This window comes from Hypanus sabinus, chromosome 6 (genome assembly GCF_030144855.1).
Source record: "Hypanus sabinus isolate sHypSab1 chromosome 6, sHypSab1.hap1, whole genome shotgun sequence".
NCBI lineage: Eukaryota > Metazoa > Chordata > Chondrichthyes > Myliobatiformes > Dasyatidae > Hypanus > Hypanus sabinus.
Window position 1 is genome coordinate 180,850,226 of NC_082711.1, and position 19,884 is coordinate 180,870,109.

The 19,884-nt window shown below is 43.0% G+C and overlaps 1 protein-coding gene across 1 annotated transcript in view; it reads left to right on the top strand.

The window, feature by feature from the left end:
• The window catches only part of smg6 (SMG6 nonsense mediated mRNA decay factor), a 234,938-nt gene that overhangs the window by 88,559 nt on the left and 126,495 nt on the right, over nt 1–19,884 (top strand). Inside the window, 1 exon segment of the mRNA XM_059971511.1 lies at nt 18,258–18,319. Within this exon segment, the coding sequence (XP_059827494.1) occupies nt 18,258–18,319 (62 nt within the window).

A 19,884-nucleotide genomic window follows, 5' to 3' on the forward strand; every position in this document is an offset into this window, starting at 1 on the left:
TTCCCTGTGTCTATTGTCCTCCTTTCTCTGCGGGAATTATTCTCAAATCTCTTCAGAGGTACAAGATAACCAGCTATTAACTTGGTCTGTAGTGGCTACCTTGAAAACTATAGGCTGCAGGTCACCTGTGATTTACCACCTCTTAGTCTGTTACTTTATGTAATTTTATTTTTTAAAAATTTATAAGATCATAAGACATAGGAGCAAATTAGGCCAATCATATTTATTCTGCCATTCCATCATGCCTGATGTATTATCCCTCTGAACCCTGTTCTCCTGCCTTGTCCCTGTAACCTCTGACAACCTCACCCTGACTAATCAATAACCTATCAACCTCCATTTTAAAGTTACTAAATTATTTGGCCTCTATAGATGTCTGGCAATGAATTCCATAGACTCACTGCCCTCTGACTAAAATTCTTCCTTATCTCTGTTCTAAAAGGATGTCCTTGTATTCTGAGCTTGTGCCCTATGGTCCTAAACTTACCCCACTGTAGGAAACATCCTTTCCACATCCACTCTATCTAGGTCTTTCAATATTCGATAGGTTGGAATGAGATCCCCACACCCAAACCTTCTGAACTCCAATGAGTACAGGTATGCCTTTGAGCTGATCAATTTTAAACCCATAGTTCTCCACTATTTCCAAGAGATTTCTTGAGATATACTTGCCGGGTTGTATGTTAGCTCCAAGGAGGGCCTTGGGTGTCAACCATGCTTGTTATGTTTGTGAGGGAGCCTGTGGGTTTTTGGTTATGGTAAGGAAGGAACTGAAACTTTGCTGAACAAGCTAGTCTGATTCATTTATACTGCTTCACAAACCCTGAGTTGCTTCTGAAGTTGCCTTTGAACAGAAAATCTTACACAAAAAAGTAGTGGATACAGGTCAATCCATCGTGGGTAAAGCTGTCCCCACCATTGAGCTCGTCTACTGTATATGAAACACTGTCATAGGAAAACAGCATATGTCATCAGGAACCCCCACTATCCAGGTTGTACTCTCTTCTCAATGCTTCCATCAGGCAGGAGGTACAGGAGCCTCACGACTCATACCACCAAGTTCACAAACAGTTATTACCCCTCAACCATCAGTCTCTTGAACTAGAAGGAATAATTTTACTCAATTAACTCTCCCCATCACTGAAATGTTCCCACAACCTCTGGACCCACTATCAAGGACTCTTCATCTCATTTTCTCAATATTTATTCCTTATTAGTTATTATTATTGTCTTTCCTCTCTTTGTATTTGTAGTTTGTTGTCAGGTGGTTTGTCTTTGTTACGTGCTGTTTTTTATTGATTCTGTCCTGATTCTTTGTATTCACTGTGAATGCCTGCAAGAAAATGAATCTTTGGGGAGTATATGGTGACATATATGTACTTCGATACTTTGAACTTGGTGTGATTCGTTTTGTGATGTTTGGGAACTTACTACTGCATTGTAAAGTATAACCAGTTGGGATTTTGATTAGAGTTGGGATCAGATGTCTCGACAGGAAGCTCTTCACACCCCTTCCCTTTGCCATGTCAGATTGCTGTACCTGGATTCAGTCGGTGATCAGTAGTGAAACCTCCTGTGACATGCGTAGTCTCAACTGGGATTGCTGGAGGGATTGAATTAGTTTAAGTTCTTTCAGTTCCCTGTCGGTGTCCAATTACCAAGCAAGTTGTGCAGTTAGTGGGAATGTCAGTTAGATGGTTAATACAGATGAGCTCATGTTCTAATCATTGGCGTTGTATTTTCTCTTAGGATAATATTCAAAAGCCACATCAGATGGATTGGCTCATTTTCACTTGTGTTGCCTGCAGTTATATTGGAATCAGTCCATTGGTAATGTCATGCACCATTTAATTGCTCTACCTCATTGGCAATAGTTCTGCCAGTTGTCTCTCCTTCCTCTCACTAAGTAACACCACACCTAAGCTGTCATGCCAGTGACAGTCTGTGTGCTTAGTTAGTAGAAAAGTAGTGGTTTGCACATGTCCATAGTTGAACTGCTGGCAAGGTGTCTTGATGGTGAATAAGGTCAGAAATGCTGACACCTCTTTCTCTGAGGCTAAGTTTGTGAATTGTCACTGTAACTAGTGAAAAACTTGTGAGATGTTGTTTGTCAATAATGCATCCCCACAATGAGGCAGTACAGAGATAAACAGGATTGCAAATGTTGTGAAATCTAGTACAAAACCAATACTGGAAGAACTCAGCTGGCTGAGTAGCATTGTGCACGTTGACATTTTGGCATTTCAGGTTGAGAATTTCCATTGGTACTGAGAGGGAACAGGAGTGATTATAGCTTGCACCCATTCTTGTAATTGATAATTGGATTTGCTGTTGCTGGGACAGCAGGCTGAGGTTAGCAGACACCAACAGAATCAACAAACTCATTTGTAAGGCCAGTGATGTTGTGGGGGTGGAACTGGACTCTCTGACAGTGGTGTTTGAAAAGAGGATGCTATCCAAGTTGCATGCCATCTTAGACAATGACTGCCATCCACTCCATAATGTACTGGTTAGGCACAGGAGTACATTCAGCCAGAGACTCATTTCACTGAGATGCAACACTGAGCGTCATAGGATGTCATTCCTACTTGTGGCCATCAAACTTTACAACTTCTCCCTCGGAGTGTCAGACACCCTGAGCCAATAGGCTGGTCCTGGACTTATTTCCACTTGGCATGATTAACATTATTTAATTATTTAGGGTTTTATATTGCTATATTTCTTCACTATTCTTGGTTGGTGTGACTGTAACAAAACCCAATTTCCCTCTGGATCAATAAAGTATGTCTGTCTGTCTGTTAGACCTGTGGATAATCATTTCATTATGTAATCAGGACCTAGTCTGTTAATTAATATCTCCCTGTTCCACCATTTTGTTAACAAAATGTAATTTTACATGTAATCTCGTCAACTGAGAATGTAAAAGCCGTATCAAATTCATGTTCCGGTAGATCAGCTGTGAATGGACTCCTGGTGTGTGGCATTTTTTAATAAATCGCTCACTATTTCAAACACCAACTCCGTGTGTTCTTTCCGTCTGCTCCTACAGCACTGGTGATTTTCCCTTTTCCCTTTTGGTCCCAATATAGGGTCTCAACCTTACACCTCTTGCCTCTGCAGACTCTTCTTGGCCTATGAAGTTGTTGCAGTGTTTTGTGTTTGGGTTGTGTTACTGACTCCAGTTGTAACCTGACATAGGCTCCATCTGTGCTTGCCTACCTATTCCACATGCCTGACTTGAGTAGGTTACCCTGTGGAAACATCCTTGAGGATTCAGGCTCCAGCTGATGTAAACCACCATTGTAAATCTCACAGAATTGCTTCGACAGCTGGCGAAACCACACCCGCAGCCTGAACCAAATGTAAAACAGCTTGAATGTTTGTGAATGTCTGAAATTTAAATTATTGACCTTCTTTTAAAAATATGCTTAAAATCCTTTAACTCAAGTCATTTCCAATAAAATGAACCTTATTTGAAGTGTGGGCGGCACCTAAGTGTGGTGGTTAATGTAACTCTTTACTGTGCCCTCTATAAAATTGGGGTTCAATTTCCACTGCTGTTTATAAAGATTTTGTATGTTCTCCCCATGACTGCAAGGGTTTCCTCCGGGTGCTCCCACATTCCAAAGACGAATGGGACAAGGTTAGTGAGTTGTGGGATATGCTATGTTGGTGCCAGCAGCATGTTGACACTTGCAGGCTGTTCTCAGACTGTGTTGGTTGTTGACACAAGTGGCACATTTCACTGTGTTTTAATGTACATGTGACAAATAAAGCTGTTCTGTATCTTTGTGCCCTCGTCTTCTTTAAGTGAGTGGTGCCAGTTCTAACCAAATCATGTTTCAGCAGAGTTTCCAGTATAAGCTAGTCTATTATTGTCACATATACTGAGGTACAGTAAAAAACTTGTCTTGCTGGGGTGGACAGTAGTGGAGCAGTTAGCGTAATGTTATTGCTGCGCCATGCTGCTGTCTGTAAGGAGTTTTTATGTTCTCCCAGTGACTGCTGGGTTTTCTCTGGGTGCCCCTGTTTCCTCTCTCATTCCAATAGGGTTAATAAGTTGTGGGAATGCTATGCCTGGGAACGTCACAATCGCTTTACAGCACTAGTGATCATGGATCGCAGAGCAAGTCCTGTAAGTAATGAGTTTGCGCATTCTCCTTGTGACTGTAAAAACGCAAACATGAGGAAATCTGCAGATGCTGAAAATTCAAGCAACACACAGAAAATGCTGGTGGAACGCTGCAGGCCAGGGAGCATGTATAGGAAGAAGCACTGTCGACGTTTCGGGACGAGACCCTTCGGTTCCTATAGATGCTGCCTGGTCTGCTGCGTTCCACCAACGTTTTGTGTGCGCTCCTTGTGACTCCGTGGGTCTCGTCCAGGTGCTCTGGTAAACGCAAGGTCATAATGAGAAGGATTATGAAGTCAAGTGTAGTGCTGGGCAACCAATAGTGTAGAGATTTGGGATGTCTGCATTCACATGCACTTGCAAAGGAGCCCTGATATACCTGGCTTTGCACAATTTTTCTGAGAAAATTTCGATGTGGTGATGTTTGAGTAGAGAACTTGGGCACAGTGATATTAGATTTGTCTGAATGAGATGAGTGAAAGGAATCGTTGCTCCATTTCTCCTCTATCCTTTCAATGGCTTTATCCTTTGGCTCCATGGCCACCAAGATCACTTCTTTCACCACATGGGTTTGCAGTCAGTGACAGAGGCCTCAATCCAAGCATTCAGGATTTCAGTGCACCTTTTACAGCTTTGACCACTGCATATGGAAATATTTAATTGTTGTAGGAAGGCATGAAATCTGAAGTCTCGAGCAGTTGTTTGAAAGTGTTTTGTGTGTATTCCCGGCATTGTGTCACCTGTGACTGGGAAGATGAATGTGGTTTACCCTGAGGATTGTTGAGTGTGAGTGTGCTGTAACAATTGTCTGTCTCGGAAGGGGCAGCAGAAGTCACTGATGGAGATGTGTTTTGAAGTTAATGCTGTGTTTATGATTTTTCAATGTACTTTTTTTCTGCTTATGTGACACTCATTGTGGCCTGCACTTGTTGGTGTAGAATATTACTGTACGATACAGGTCTTTTGGCCCAAAATGTTGTGCCAGCCTTTTAACTTACTCTAAGATCAATCTAACTCTTCACTCCTACATGTCCCTCCATTTTTCCATTTGCTGATCTAAGAGTCTTTTAAATGCCCCTAATGTATGTGTCTCTACCACCACCCCTGGTAGCACATCTCTTGCACCCATTGCTCTCTGTGTATATAAAAAAAAAGCTAACCTCTGACATCCCCCCCATACTTTCCAATAATCACCTTAAAATTCTGCTCACTTGTATTAACCATTTCCACCCTGGTAAAAAGTCTCTGGCTGCCCTCTCAAACTATGCCTCCTATCATCTTGTTTCCACTCATTCTCTTTTGCTTCAAAGAGAGAAATGGTGCCTCAGTCAACCTATCTTCATAAGATATGCTTTCTAATCCAGGCAGCATCCTGATACATCTTCTCTGCACCCTCTCAGAAGGTAAGTTGATTTTTTAAAAAGTGGACTCAGCTTTCTGAAGTGAATAGAGCTGACTAGGGTGACTCGCTTCTATCACACGTAAACCCTCACGGGTGATTCTGGAAATTCCATGCTCATGATGATATTTTGTTTCCCAAACCAGCTCAATTTGATTCCCTTACACGTAACATTTTGCCCAGTTTTAACTAAGCAAGCAGGATCCTGTTACTCACTTCAATCAGATACATGGAGAGGGGGATTTTTTAATGATAAGCTGTTTATACTTTGAATTTGATTAACAAGAAGTTATAACTTGAGGTTAACCTTTTACTGGTCTCATGGCAATTATTCATTGTAACAGTTGGATGTTAAGTGACCTTCTGTGCAGTGTCACAGTTGTTACCCCTGAGCCATCGGGCCCTTGAACCAGAGGGGATACCTTCACTCGCCTTATCGCTGAACTGTTCTCACTTTCAAGGGCCCTTAATCTCATGTTCTCTATATTTATTGCTTATTGATTTTTGATTATTATGATTAATATTATAAGTTTATTTATTCTTCTTTTGGTATTTGCACTGTTTGTTGTCTGTTGTACATTGGTTGTTTGTCCATCTTGTCTTTCATTACTTCTGATGTGTTTCTTTGTATTTACTGAAAATGAACCTCAGGGTAGTATATGGTGATATATATGTACTTTGAACTTTGAATGTTAGTCTCCCTTGATTTGTCCATTGCTTTTAGAATGAAGTAGACTCCATACTTGGGAGACTACTGCCATTTTCATACCAATGTAGATCACAGTGAAGATGATGAAATCTGGGATCTTTTGGAAAGAATGTTCATGTTGTTATAATTTATGTCAGCAGTGTGTGAGATCAAAGACCACCAACTGGTTAGTGATATTGTCAAGGGGTTAATGATTTACTCAGTGAAAAACTGGTGTACGTGCAACACTCACTGCAGTCCAAAATAAAAAAAACACAGATAAACGTATCTTGTCTCTTGGTGGTTGTTTGAGAGAAGCTTATGTGAAAACAGTACTTGTTGGTATGAACTTTCTGTGGTTTGACCGGGGCTAACTTCACCTCAATCGAAACTGGAAAAACTAACAAGTACTTTCCCATCTCTATTCTCCATCTTGTTAAGCAGCTTCAAGTTCAAAGTTCAAAGTAAATTTATTATTGAAGTGCATATTTGTCACCTGAGATTCATTTTCTTGTGGGCATTCTCTTTAAATACAAAGAAGCACAATAGAATCAATGAAAGACAACACCCATCAGGGCAGACAAACACCCAGTATGCAAAAGACAAATTGTGCAAATACAAAAGAGGAAAAAAAGTAATAAAGATCGAGAAAATGAGATGAAGAATTCTTGAAAGGGAGTCCATAGGTTCTGGGAACAGTTCAGTGATGGGGCAAGTAAATTTGAGTGAAGTTATCCCCTCTGGTTCAAGAGCCTGATGGTTGAGGGCTGATGGGCTAGAACCTGAAACTTTCTGCACATTAATAGTGTGATCACTCAAGTATATCTGGCAGTCATGCTGGTAATTCCACTCTAGCAGTAAGACTTTGTTAACCATATCGTGCCTGATTGCAGAGAGGGTTTTACTGTGTGATCTCTGCCCTGGAGGCTCTGATAAGACAGTGCATAGGCAGCTTTTCTGTCCCTGAAAATGGCTACACAGGTTGGTAGAATGGATAAGAAGGCACATGGCATGTTTGCCTTCATTAGCTTACATTGAGCTTACATCGCTGGTGATCAACTAGAGCTTAAGAAAAGCAGCTATGATCTGTGCAAAGCTACCAAGGCTGCGAAACAACAAGCTAGGGACAAGATTGAGTCAAGGTTCACAACAAATAGCGCATGTGACTTGTGGCAAGGGCTGCAAACCATCGCAGACATCAAAGCAAAACGTAGTGGTGCTGCCAACTTTGTGGCCTCTCTCCCAGATGAGCTCAATCGCTTTTACGTTCGGTTCGATGTCGCTAGCTCTGAGCCTCCGAGGAAAGCCACCGCTACAACCTGCAACCTGGTCATCTCTGAGGCCAAGGTATGCTGGTGTTTCCAACGAGTGGACAGTCGCAAGGCTGCGGGACCAGACGCATCCCAGGGCGAGTACTCAGAATGTGCACAGCACAAATGGCAAATGTGTTTACTGACATTTTTAATCTCTCCCTCTCCCAGTGTAGAGTGCCCTCTTGCTTCAAATTATCCACCATTGTCCCTGTAACAAAAAAGACTGAGGTAACATGTCTGAACGACTGGTGTCCTGTTGCACTCACCTCAATAATAAGCAAATGTTTTGAGAGGCTGGTCAAGGATTATGTCTGCAGCTTGCTACCACCCAAACTGGACCCCCTGCAATTCACTTACCGACAACCAATCAACAGATGACTCAATGGCCACTGCTCTACCCACCGTCCTTGCACATCTGGAGAAGAAGGATGCTTATGTGAGAATGCTGTTCTTGGACTACAGTTCAGCATTCAACTCCATAGTTCTATTCAAGCTCGACAAGAAATTCAGAGTCCTTGGCCTTGACCCTGCCTTTTGCAGCTGGATCTTGGACTTCCTGTCAGATCGGCAGCAGGTTATAAGAGTGGGCTCCCTCACTTCCAACCCTCTGACTCTCAATACAGGAGCCTATTGGGGCTCTGTACTAAGTCCCCTCTTTTACTCCCTGTATCACCACCCACAGCTTCAATCTGCTAATTAAATTTGCCAATGACACTACACTGATTGGCCTAATCTCAAACAATAACGAGGTGGCCTACAGGAAAGAAGTCATCTCTCTGGCACAGTGGTGTCAAGAAAGCAACCTCTCCCTCAATGTCGCAAAAACAAAGGAGCTGGTTCTGGACTACAGGAGGAATGGAGATGGGCTAACCCTTATTGACATCAATGGATCTGGGGTTGAGAGGGCAAACAGCTTTAAGTTCTTCAGCACCCACATCACCAAGGATCTCACGTGGTCTGTACACACCAGCTGTGTGGTGAAAAAGGCACAGTAGCGCCTCTTTCACCTCAGACAGTTGAGGAAATTTGGTATGGGACCCCAAATCCTAAGAACTTTCTACAGGGGCACAATTGAGAGCATCCTGACTGGTTGCATCACTGCCTGGTATGGGAACTGTACCTCCCTCAATCGCAGGACTCTTCAGAGAGTGGTGCGGACAGCCCAGTGCATCTGTAGTTGTGAACTTCCCATGATTGAAGACATTCACAAGGACAGGTGTGTAAAAAGGGCCCGTAGGATCACTGGGGACCCAAGTCACCCCAACCACAATCTATTCCAGCTGCTACCATCCAGGAAGCAGTACCGCAGCATAGAAGCTCTGGGACAGCTTCTTCCACCAGGCTGTCAGACGGATGGACTCATGCTGATTTGAGTGTATTCTATATTACATTGACTGTTCTATTTATTATAAATTACTTTGATTGCACATTTATATGGATGCATAACGTAAAGATTTTTACTCATGAATATGAGGGATGTAAGGAATAAAGTCAATTCAATTCATTGAGTTCAAAAGTCAGGCAGTTATGTTGTAGCTTTATGAAACTCTAGTTAGGCTGCATCTGGAGAATTGCTTACAGTTCTGATCACCTCATTGTAGGAAGGAAGTTGAGGCTTTGGAGAGAATGCAGAAGAGGTTTACCAAGATGCTGCCTGGATTACAGGGCATGTGCTGTAATGGGAGTTTGGACAAACTTAGGTTGTTTTCTCTGCGGTGGTGGAGGCCGAGGGGAGATCTGATAGAAGTGTATAAGATTATGAGAGGCATAGAGTAGACAGACAGTATCCTTTTCCCAGGACTGGCATGTCTATAATACCAGAAGGTGTGAATTAAGGTGAGAGGGGGCAACTTCAAAGGAGATATGAGGGGCAAGTTTCTTACACAGAGAGTGGCGGCTGTCTGGAATGTGCTGCCTGGTGTGGTGGTAGAAGCAGGTATATCCGGGATTTCAAAGAAACATTTAAATAGGCACATGAATGTGAGGAAAATGGATGTTGGCAGAAGGGATTAGTTTAGTTAGACATTTAATTAGTTTGCACAACATTGTAGGCCATAGGGCCTGTTCCTGGGCTGTAATGTTCTGTGTTCTATTTCTCCTTACTTATTTGCCTATTCTTCTTACTTTTTATTGTTTGCACAATTTTTCCCCTGTGCAGTGGGTGATTGATGGTCTTTTTTTAATGGGTTCTGTTGGGTTTTTTTGTTTTGTGGCTGCCTGTAAGGAGATGAATTTAGGGTTGTATACTGCATACATACGTTGATAATGAATGTACTTTGAACTTCGAATTTTCTTCTGTACTCTATGTTCGGTCGAGCCAGTGTTGTCCCTACTGTGGGACCATGTGATCCGTAATGTAGTGGGAGGCTTCCTGAATATCTAATCAATTTAAATTTAAAGTAATATTATTTTAAACAGCAAGCAGTTAAATTAAAACATATAAATAGAACACTATAGCACAATACAGGCCCTTCAGGTCATGATGTGTCAACCTTTTGACCTACTCTTAAGACCAATCTAACCCATCCATCGTACATAGCCCTCTTGTTTTTCTATCATCCATGTGCCTGTCTAAGAGTCTCTTAAATGCCCTAATGTGTCTGCCTCTATCACCACCCTGGGGGCATGTTCATGCACTCACCACTCTTTGTGTAAAAAAACCCCTCTACTTCTGACATTATAACCATGACATTTACCCCCTTGATTTGGCCATTTACACCATGGGGAAAATGTTTCTGGTTGTCCACTTGATCTATGCCTCTTATAATCTGTACATCTCTATCAAGTCACCTCTTATCCTTCGCTTCACAGAGAAAAGCCCTAGCTTGCTGAGTGTGTTGTTGTGGCGTTTAAAATTAAAACACTATCCTCCTTATTCAGGATGGACCTTGACCTCTGTGGCAACAATGGTCTTGGCCTCCAGTAAGCCAATTGCTACTGCGTGCTGTGCATACAGAATGTTGGATAAACTGAGCAAATCAGGCAGCATTGATGGAGGGGAATAACTGTTGACTTTTCGGGCTGAGACCATTCCTCAGATCCATCGAATCCCAATGATGGGTCTTGGCCCAAAATATTGACTGTTTTTTCACCTCCATATATGCTGCCTGGCCTAAGTACCTCTGAGATTTTGTGTGTTACTTAAGATTTTCAGCATCTGCAGGATCTCTTATGTTTATGATTTGCTACTGCATGCTTAGTGTCCAGGGATACTCGGGTCAAATGCTGCTGTTTCTGCTCTAGGAATGAGTGATAGGACAGTGTACAGTGGTTTTCCTCTGTGTCCAACAGCTCCTATTTCTGACCTGTGTTTGTGTGATGGGGCAGTCTATCTAGATAGATACTTTATTGATCCCAAAGGAAATTACAGTGTCACAGTAGCATCACAATTGCACAGATCTACAAATATACTAGCATTTAAAAGAGAAGTAAGAAAAAATAAAAAATAAGTTACCATAAACAATCAAACAGGAGTGGGGTCATCACTTCCCTGGCTATAGGTTTACTCATTATAAAGCCTAATGGCCGGGGGTGAGAATGGCCTCATATGGCCCTCTTTGGATCAGAGCAGGTGTCTTAGTCTATTACTAAAATTGTGCTTCTGTTCAGCCAAAGGGGCAAATGGAGGGTGAAAAATGTTGTCCGACCTCTGTGTTGGTGCCCACTGAAGTCTGTTATGTCGGTGCACCCCCAGGTATTTGTAGTCTTCACCGTATCCATGTCTTTACAGGGAGCAGTGCAGGCTTAGGCTTCCTAAAGTCCATCACCATCTCCTTTGTCTTACTGAGGTTGGGCTGCAGATGATTCAGCTTGCACCATTTGACAAAGTCCTCCACCAGGGACTCTGTATTCATCCTCCCGTCCTCCGTTGTGCACCCAACTATTGCTGAGAACTAATGGGCCGCACTGTGGCTAGTACAATGCTGCAGGAGTTGTGTTCAATCCTAGATTGTACTGATATCTGATTGGAGTTTGCATGTTCCCTCTGTGACCACATGAGTTTCCTCTGAGAACTTCAGTTTCTGCCTTTGTCCTAAAAAAAAGCAGGGTGGGCAGGTTACTTGATCACTGTAACTCACCACTGGGGGTGTTGATGTGGGGAGAGTGAAAAATGAGTTAGTGTTGATGGGTGGTATGAGAGGTGAAGAACTTGTTTCCAAACTGTGACTCTGCAGGGGTTTATTCCATTACGAACCCGTGCTGTCCTTGCCCTGGGAGTGTGTGATAGCCGAGTATGGAAGGAGATGTACTTGGGTTGATGTGGACTTGTCATCTTGAATTCTGTTGACAAGACTTCACTGCATCACTCATCACCTGGATTAAAGTGGAAATAATTATTAAAAAATTAAAAGATTTGTATTTGTTCAACAGCCAGGAACTTGTGTTGCAAGTTTATAAAATTCTGATTGTCACATACGCAGTTTTGCATTTGGGTCTGGATGTGGAGGTCTTGGAGAGGGTGCAGAAGAGGTTTGCCAGGATGAAAGGGGCTGAGCTATAAGCAGAGGTTAGACAACCTAGTGCAGTGAAGCTTGAGAGGGCACAGAACTGGTGCTCCACAAAATGCCTCATGTCGTGAATGTTGAGGAGGCCACAACGCAAACACTAAGTGCTGTAAGGGCGGGTGGTGCACCTCCGACAGTGGCAAAGGGTTGGAGGGAGGGGTGGGTAGGATGTGTGAAACAGGGAGTCTGACCAGAGTGGTCCCTGCAGGGAGTGGGAGAAGAGGGGAAAATGCAACCAGCGCCAGGATCTGGCAGATGGTGATGTGGATCTTGGTGAGGGTCAAGGGAACTGGAGAGTGGGTTGGTTCAGAGCAGATGTGCAAGAAACAGGAAATGCGTGCAAAGGCTCCATCAACTGTGGCAGAGGCTCAGGGAGGAGGAAGCCATTTCAGAAGCCAGTGAATGTTGTTCATCGTTCAATATCCTGAGCAGCTGTCACTGGTATTTCTGAGTCATTTTATTACGCATATATTGAAGCATACAGTGAAATATGTCGTCTGCGTTAACAACCAACACAACGTAAGGATGTGCTGGAAGTAGCCCATGAGTGTTGCCACACCAATATCACATGCCCACAATGCTCTTTTAGAGCAGTACAGAACACAACAGTGAAACAAGCCCCTTTTTTTTCTCAACACACACAAGATGCTGGTGGATCTCCCTCCTGGCACTTATCCTTGTAAGTGGAACAAGTGCTACACCTGCCCTTACACTTCCTCCTTCACCACCATTCAGGGCCCCAGACAGTCCTTCCATGTGAGGCAACACTTCACCTGTGAGTCGGCTGGTGTGGTATACTGCGTCTGGTGCTCCCAGTGCGGCCTTTAATATATTGGTGAGACCCGACGCAGACTGGGAGACCGTTTTGCTGAACACCTATGCTCTGTCCGTCAGAGAAAGCAGGATCTCCCAGTGGCCACACATTTTAATTCCATGTCCCATTCTGATATGTCTGTCAATGGCCTCCTCTACTGTCAAGATGAAGCAACACTCAAGTTGGAGGAACAACACCTTATATTCTGTCTGGGTAGCCTCCAACCTGATGGCATGAACATTGATTTCTCTAACTTCCGTCAATGCCCCTCCTCCCTTTCTTACCCCATCCCTTATTTATTATTCCCCCCTTTCTTTTCTCTTTCTCTTTTTTTCTCTCTCTGCCCCTCTCACAATCACTCCTTGCCTGTTCTCCATTTCCCTCTGGCATTCCCTTCCCCCTTCCTTTCTCCCTAGGCCTCCCGTCCTAGATCCTTTCCCTTCTCCAGCTCTGTATCCCTTTTGCCAATCAACTTTCCAGCTCTTAGCTTCATCCCACCCCTTCTGGTCTTCTCCTATCATCTGGGATCTCCCTCTCCCCCTCTCACTTTCAAATCTCTTACTATCTCTTCTTTCAGTTAACCCTGATGAAGGGTCTCGGCCTGAAACGTCGACAGCACTTCTCCGTATAGATGCTGCCTGGCCTGCTGCGTTCCACCAGCATTTTGCGTGTGTTGCTTGAATTTCCAGCATCTGCAGTTTTTCTCATGTTTGCCCTTTTTTTCTCGGTTTCTTTTTCTCTTTGTCTCTATCTCTCTCACTCCCCATTATTATCGGCCAAGATTCTGAGTTTGCTCACTTGGTAATCTGTGCTTGCAGGTGAAGGCTGTCACTCACATCCTTGTCACCTCTTTTGTCTCTTTCCCATTGGCAGTGTTGGATCAGCAGCTGGCTGTTTCTTTCAATGTAGTTTGAGGCTCATTGGCGGAGAGGAAGTGCTTTATGTTGTAATGACTTGACTGGTGTTACATTCAGGCTGGGTTCGTGCACTATGTGACCTCGGTCACTCAAACCACTACTGAAGTGGTAGATCACCACGATTCATTTTAAGAAGTGCTGCTGGTTTTCAGTGTACTTGTTTTGCTGTCGTCGGCCAGTGTGTGCCAGGTTGGTTAAACACAAAACCACATACGAGTAGTAAATGTGTCGCAGCGACGTGACAGGATTCGTGTAGCTGTGCCGAGGCTGCAGGTTTGAGCAGCTCATGAGGTAGTTCACCACCTACCTTTGCTCACCCTCTTTATTATGTTGATTTCTCCCCCTCTTCTGTTACATCTGTTACTTGTAGGTTATATTTAATTGTAAACTTGTCTGAGCATGTGTATTGGGGGTTATTTAATTTTATGTTTGGGTGTTGTCCTGTCCTTTCCCCCCCACCCTGTGCTAAGCGGAACTCTGTCAGGGTACTGAAGGAACTGAAGCTGCCTTGTGTCACCCAAAGTTTCCGAATTTACATGTCCTGCTCCGTGAGAAGTCACTGCTTTTCTCAGCTGTTGTGGGGGCTGAGAGGTTTTCTGAGAAAAGTTTGGTGCTGAGAAGCACTGCTTATCGCTTGAGCAGGCGGATGTTGCTGGCCGATGGATAGGCTACAAAGGGGTGGAAAGCCGAGGGGCAGGCTGGTTTTTCCATGACAGTTTAACCTCTCTCTCTGACTTCTGATGAAAGATGTCTGGTGGCAGGAGAGATCCTTGCTCAGCTGGAAACAACTGCCCTCTGGTGCTATTTGCATATGGCCAGACTTCACAAAGAATGTTGCTAGACTATGCAGCTTCGATTGCAGGGGTGGAGATTGCAGTTTAGCAGAGAGCAATATCACTCTCCTCCCCCTTTCTGTTACCCCTCTCTCTGCCTCCTTACAGGGACTTAAGAATGGGATTCCTGGCAGTCTGTTGCCCATGCAGAACAATCCATGAACCCATGAATATTTTACACTCTCTTTGAATTAATTTATTTCTCTTTTTAACATAGTCATGTTTATATGTATTGCAATGTACTGCTGTCACAAAACAACAAATTTCACAGTGATATGAACCTGATTCTGATGATTACTCAGACCAGTTGAGATGCTTTTATTGCTGGCCCAGCACAGCTGAAGGGATATTATTCTTTGGTGGACAGGAAAATTCTACAAGTGGTGAAATCAGCCGAGTACATCACTGAGGCTGGCCTACTTGCCATCAAAGACATGTATTGAGAGAGGTAATCAAAAAGGGCTTGCAACGTCACCTTGCTCGTGGACTGTTTGTCTCACTCCCACTAGGGAGGAGGCTACCTAGCATTTTTGCCAGGACCACCAGACTCAAAAACGCTGATACTTTCCTCAAGCAGTGAGGCTGATCAACAATTCCACCCACTATCCCACTGCTCCACACCCCCAACCACCACTACTTTATCATTTCCTGTCAGTCACCTCACGTACAGACACTCCTGTACCTGGCGTCACTTTATGCAATAAGCTGTCTCATATATTTGTGTGTTTTTTAAAATTAATGCAGCTTTCTTTATTTGTTGTGCTGCAACAGATCCAGAGTAACAATTATTTTGTTCTCATTTACACTTCCGTACTGGAAATGATATTAAACTATCTTAAATCTTGAATGAATGCAGCCATACCGGTCTGTATTGTTAGTGACAGTTTGTGTGTACCTGTTCTCTGTATCAGGGCCTATCGGTCTGTATGGCTACTGACTGTCTGTGTACATGTCCTTTCTGTCAGGGCTTCGACCATTTTTGGAATGCTGAGTGACGTGTTTTTGGAATTGCCTCTTGCTTGGGATTGATCGAAAACATTTGGGGTGTCCACCACAGTAACTATTTTGCTTTGCTCTGTTTTGAACAGTGGAATTTAAAGTTTGAAGTTCTGATCTATTCCTGGTGAGACATTTAACATTTAAACAGCCCACATTAGTATTCTTCTGTAGATGATGTCAGGGTAACAAGTAACACTGTGGTTTGATAAGAGCACTGGTTCGGAGCATTCCTGCTTGGGCCTGGTTTATTGGCATCGGAGTGACTGTTGTGTGATTGAATTTTTATAATGTGGAGGCTGGTACATAAATGTTCTCCCAAACACTGCGGCCATGCTAGGCCAAGAGTATGGGAACTTTGCTAACCCTGGGTTAGCACATCCTATGACAGCTGTAACATCGTGGTTTGATTCCATCCACTGTCTGTAAGGAGTCTGTACATTCTCCCTATGAACGCACGGGTGTCCTTTGGGTGCTCTGGATATCCCACATTCCAAGGACATACCAGTTAAAGTTAGTGAATTGTGGCCATGCTAGGTTGGAGTTGGAAGCGTGATGACACTTGCAGGCTGTCCCCAGCACAATCTTCGCCGATTTGATTTGATGCAAACGATGCATTTCATTATATGTTTTGATGTCCATTTGATAAATAAACTTAATCTTTCTTTGGTCTTTTGCATTGAGATAAGCAAATGCTGAGAATGCTTTCCCTCTGGATGTCTGCTTTACCTTAGTGGAACACAAAATCTTTGCTTGTGACTAGGTAATGGTGGAGCAGAGAGAAGTATACGCCCTCAGTTACACATTTGTACCCTCATTACCTATCCCCTTACCTCTACCCTCAACACATCTGTCAAGATTCAAGATCGTTCAACATCATTTCCAGTGCACAAGTGTAAAGGACAACAAAATAATTGTTACTCTGGAGCTGATGCAGCTCAAAAACACAATAATAATAATAATAATAATAATAATAAACAATAAATATAAGTATGTAAGATGGCTTATATACATAAATGATAGTATGCCCATAAAGTGACACTAGGCACAGGAGTATGTGTACATAAAGTGACTCTGACAGGAAATGATAAGATACCTTTTTCCATGGAAGCTGCCTGGCTGCTGAGTTCCTCCAGCATTTTGTGTGTGTTGCTTGGATTTCCAGCATCTGCAGACTTTCTCTTGTTTGTGAAATGATAAATTAGTGGTGGTTCGGGGTGTGGAGGGATGGGTTAGTGAGTGGATATGTTCATCAGCCTTACTGCTTGGGGAAAGTAAATGCTTTTGAGCCTGGTGATCCTGGTGTGGATGCTACGTAGACCTCTTTCTGATGGGAGTGGGATAAACAGTCCATGAGGAGGGTGGGTGGGATATTTCAGCACTAAAGTTCCCTCTAATTTTGAGCTGTGCAATTTTTTGTTCAGTGATAACAACATGTGCACATTGAATAATGTCTTCAGTAAAAACAGTATAAATAAGCCAGTTCTAAAATCTGCAGACAAATCATCACAAACACCACATTGTCAATACCGTCCAACCAGAAACCGGAAAAGGGAATGTGATTGTGAATGATTGTGAAATATATTTAACATGCCCAACAAGGTAGAGGGTGACAACCGTTTGTGTGTAGTTTAAATTCCTTTGTGGGCTGGTAGCAAATCAGCGACTGTCTCAACAGTTAGTTTGCAAATGTCCTAGACTTTATGAGGCCATTCCCTTCTGTGCCACCCAATGAGCGGGAAAGTCGGGGTAAATTTATAAGGAATGTTTCTATTATTATTATTAGGTTTAAGATAAAATGACAAGAGGTTTGCGAAACACTGGAAGAACCCTTTCACTCAAATTGCCTGAAGGGGTGGTGGAAGGAGGGACTTACACACCTTTTAAGAGGTATCTAGACAAGCACTTCAGTTGCCATGACTTGGAAGGTTGTAAACCACTTGCCAGTAAATGACAAGTAAGAGTAAATCCAAGCAACAAGCCCTGATGAAGGTTCACGGCCCAAAACATCAGCTGTACTCTTTTCCATAGATGCTCCAGCATTTTGTGTGTTACCAGTAAATGAGATAAATAAGACAGTGTGCCAAAATGGCCATTTTGTGCTCCAAATTTCCTTTCTCCTTCAAAACCCACACACCGAAACCTATCTGAGAATATGGTGTTGAGATGATTGCACATATCATTTTAAATGGTATTTATTTATTTTGAATGTCTTGGAAAATGGAATGAGAGCATCTGTTGATTTTGTTGGGTGATATGCGTTGAACAGATATTCCATTTTGTATTCTGATTTCACTGTATTTCTGGCCCTTAATGGGGACATGATTTCTATGAGGTATTTCATATCTTACTGTGATTTAGAGTTAGGTGCATTGTCATTCCCCTGCTGTCAAATGGGTTTCAAGGTCAGGGTATGCTTGGGGCTTCAGATATGGGTGATTTCCAGCAGAGGGCGGTACCGAGCCTTGGCAGCAGGAGCAGGACTGTGACTCCGGGCACGTTTCGCCTCCAGGCATCTGTTCCTTGCCACTGAGCTGTGGTCATGCTGTCCTCTGCCTCTGATGTTGACTGCTGATAAAAACGCACTGCAAGAAGATTAATTGTATCTTTCTTTCTTTTTTTATTCCCTTCCCTTCTATCTTCTTCCCTAAAAAAAAAAGCTGAATAAAAGATTCATCCTGAATTTTCTTCATGCCCAAGGGAAGCTCTTCACCAAGATAGGGTAAGTGCAAAATACGTTTTTTCTTTTGTACATTAAAAATGACATTTCAATGGTTCCTCAGAGATTTTTGTTTCCTGCATAATGTTGAAATTAAATATTGTAATGCCAGCAGTTTCAACATGTTAAATAAGCTTGGCATTAACTCTTTTTGAGCTGTTTGATTTAGTGGCTTTTTGAAATGTGTTTTGAAATTGGTTGTGGTATGGTGAGCTTATATCTGGCATGTTGCATATGGGCAGCACTGCAAATTACTAGTTGGACATTATGGCAGCATCCTGGGTGACCAGTTATCTGTCCCTCTTTGTGCATTACACTCTGGTGGTGCTGTGTTTGTCTACCATAGAGGTGCAGGGCCCCGCATTGTTAGAACGCTTTGAACAGCTGAAACATTGTTGGCTTTGGGAATGAAGCATGAGCCATTTCTCATCCTTTAAAACCACATCCTTCAGCAATAATTTTATAGATGAAGATTAGATTAGCTTTATTTGTCACATGTACATTGAAACATACTGTGAACTGTTCTGGGGGTAGTTTGCAAGTGTTGCCATGCTTCTGGCCCAAATATAGCATGCACAGAAGTTACTAACCCTAACCCATACATCTTTAGGATGTGGGAGGAAACCGGGTACCCAGAGGAACCTACATGTCATGGAGAGAACGTACAGACTCTTTGTAGACAGCGGTGGGCATTGAACCTGGATCACTGGCAATGTAATAAGGAGTTTTAGGATGTAACAAAACACATTGTTGAAGGTAGAGCAGTGGATGTAGTGTATATGGATTTCAGTAAAGCATTTGATAAGGTTCCCCATGCAAGGCTCATTCAGAAAGTATTGAGGCATGGGATCCAAGGAGACCTTGCTTTGTGGATCCAGAACTGACTTGCCCACAGAAGGCAAAGAGTGGTTGTAGACAGGCTATATTCTGTATGGAGGACGGTGACCAGTGGTGTGCCTCAGGGATCTGTTCTGGGATCCCTCCTCTTTGTGATTTTTATAACTGACCTGAATGAGAAAGTAGAAGGGTGGGTTAGTAAGTTTGCTGGTGACACAAAGGTTGGGGATGTTGTGGATAGTCTGGAGGGTTGACAGAGGTTACAGTTGGACATTGAACGGATGCAGCACTAGGCTGAGAAGTAGCAGATGGAGTTCAACCCAGATAAGTGTGGTGTAAATTGGTAGGTCAAATTTGAAGACAGTATATAATATTAATGGTAAGACTCTTGGCAGTGTGGAGGATCAGCGAGATCTTGGGGTCTGTGTCCCTAGGACACTCAAAGCTGCTGTGCAGGTTGTCAGTGTTGTTAAGAAGGCGTATAATATGTTTGTATTCATCAGCTGTGGGATAGGGTTCAAGAGCTGGGAGGTAATGTTATACAACTATATACAGCTATTTAAGACCTTAGTTAGACCCACTTGGAGTACTGTGTTCAGTTCTGGTCACCTAACTACAGGAAGGATGTGGATACTATAGAGAGAGTGCAGAGAGGATTTACTAGGATGTTTGTTGCCTTTGTTGGTGAGCACGCCTTATGAGAATAGATTGTGTGAACTTGGCCTTTTCTC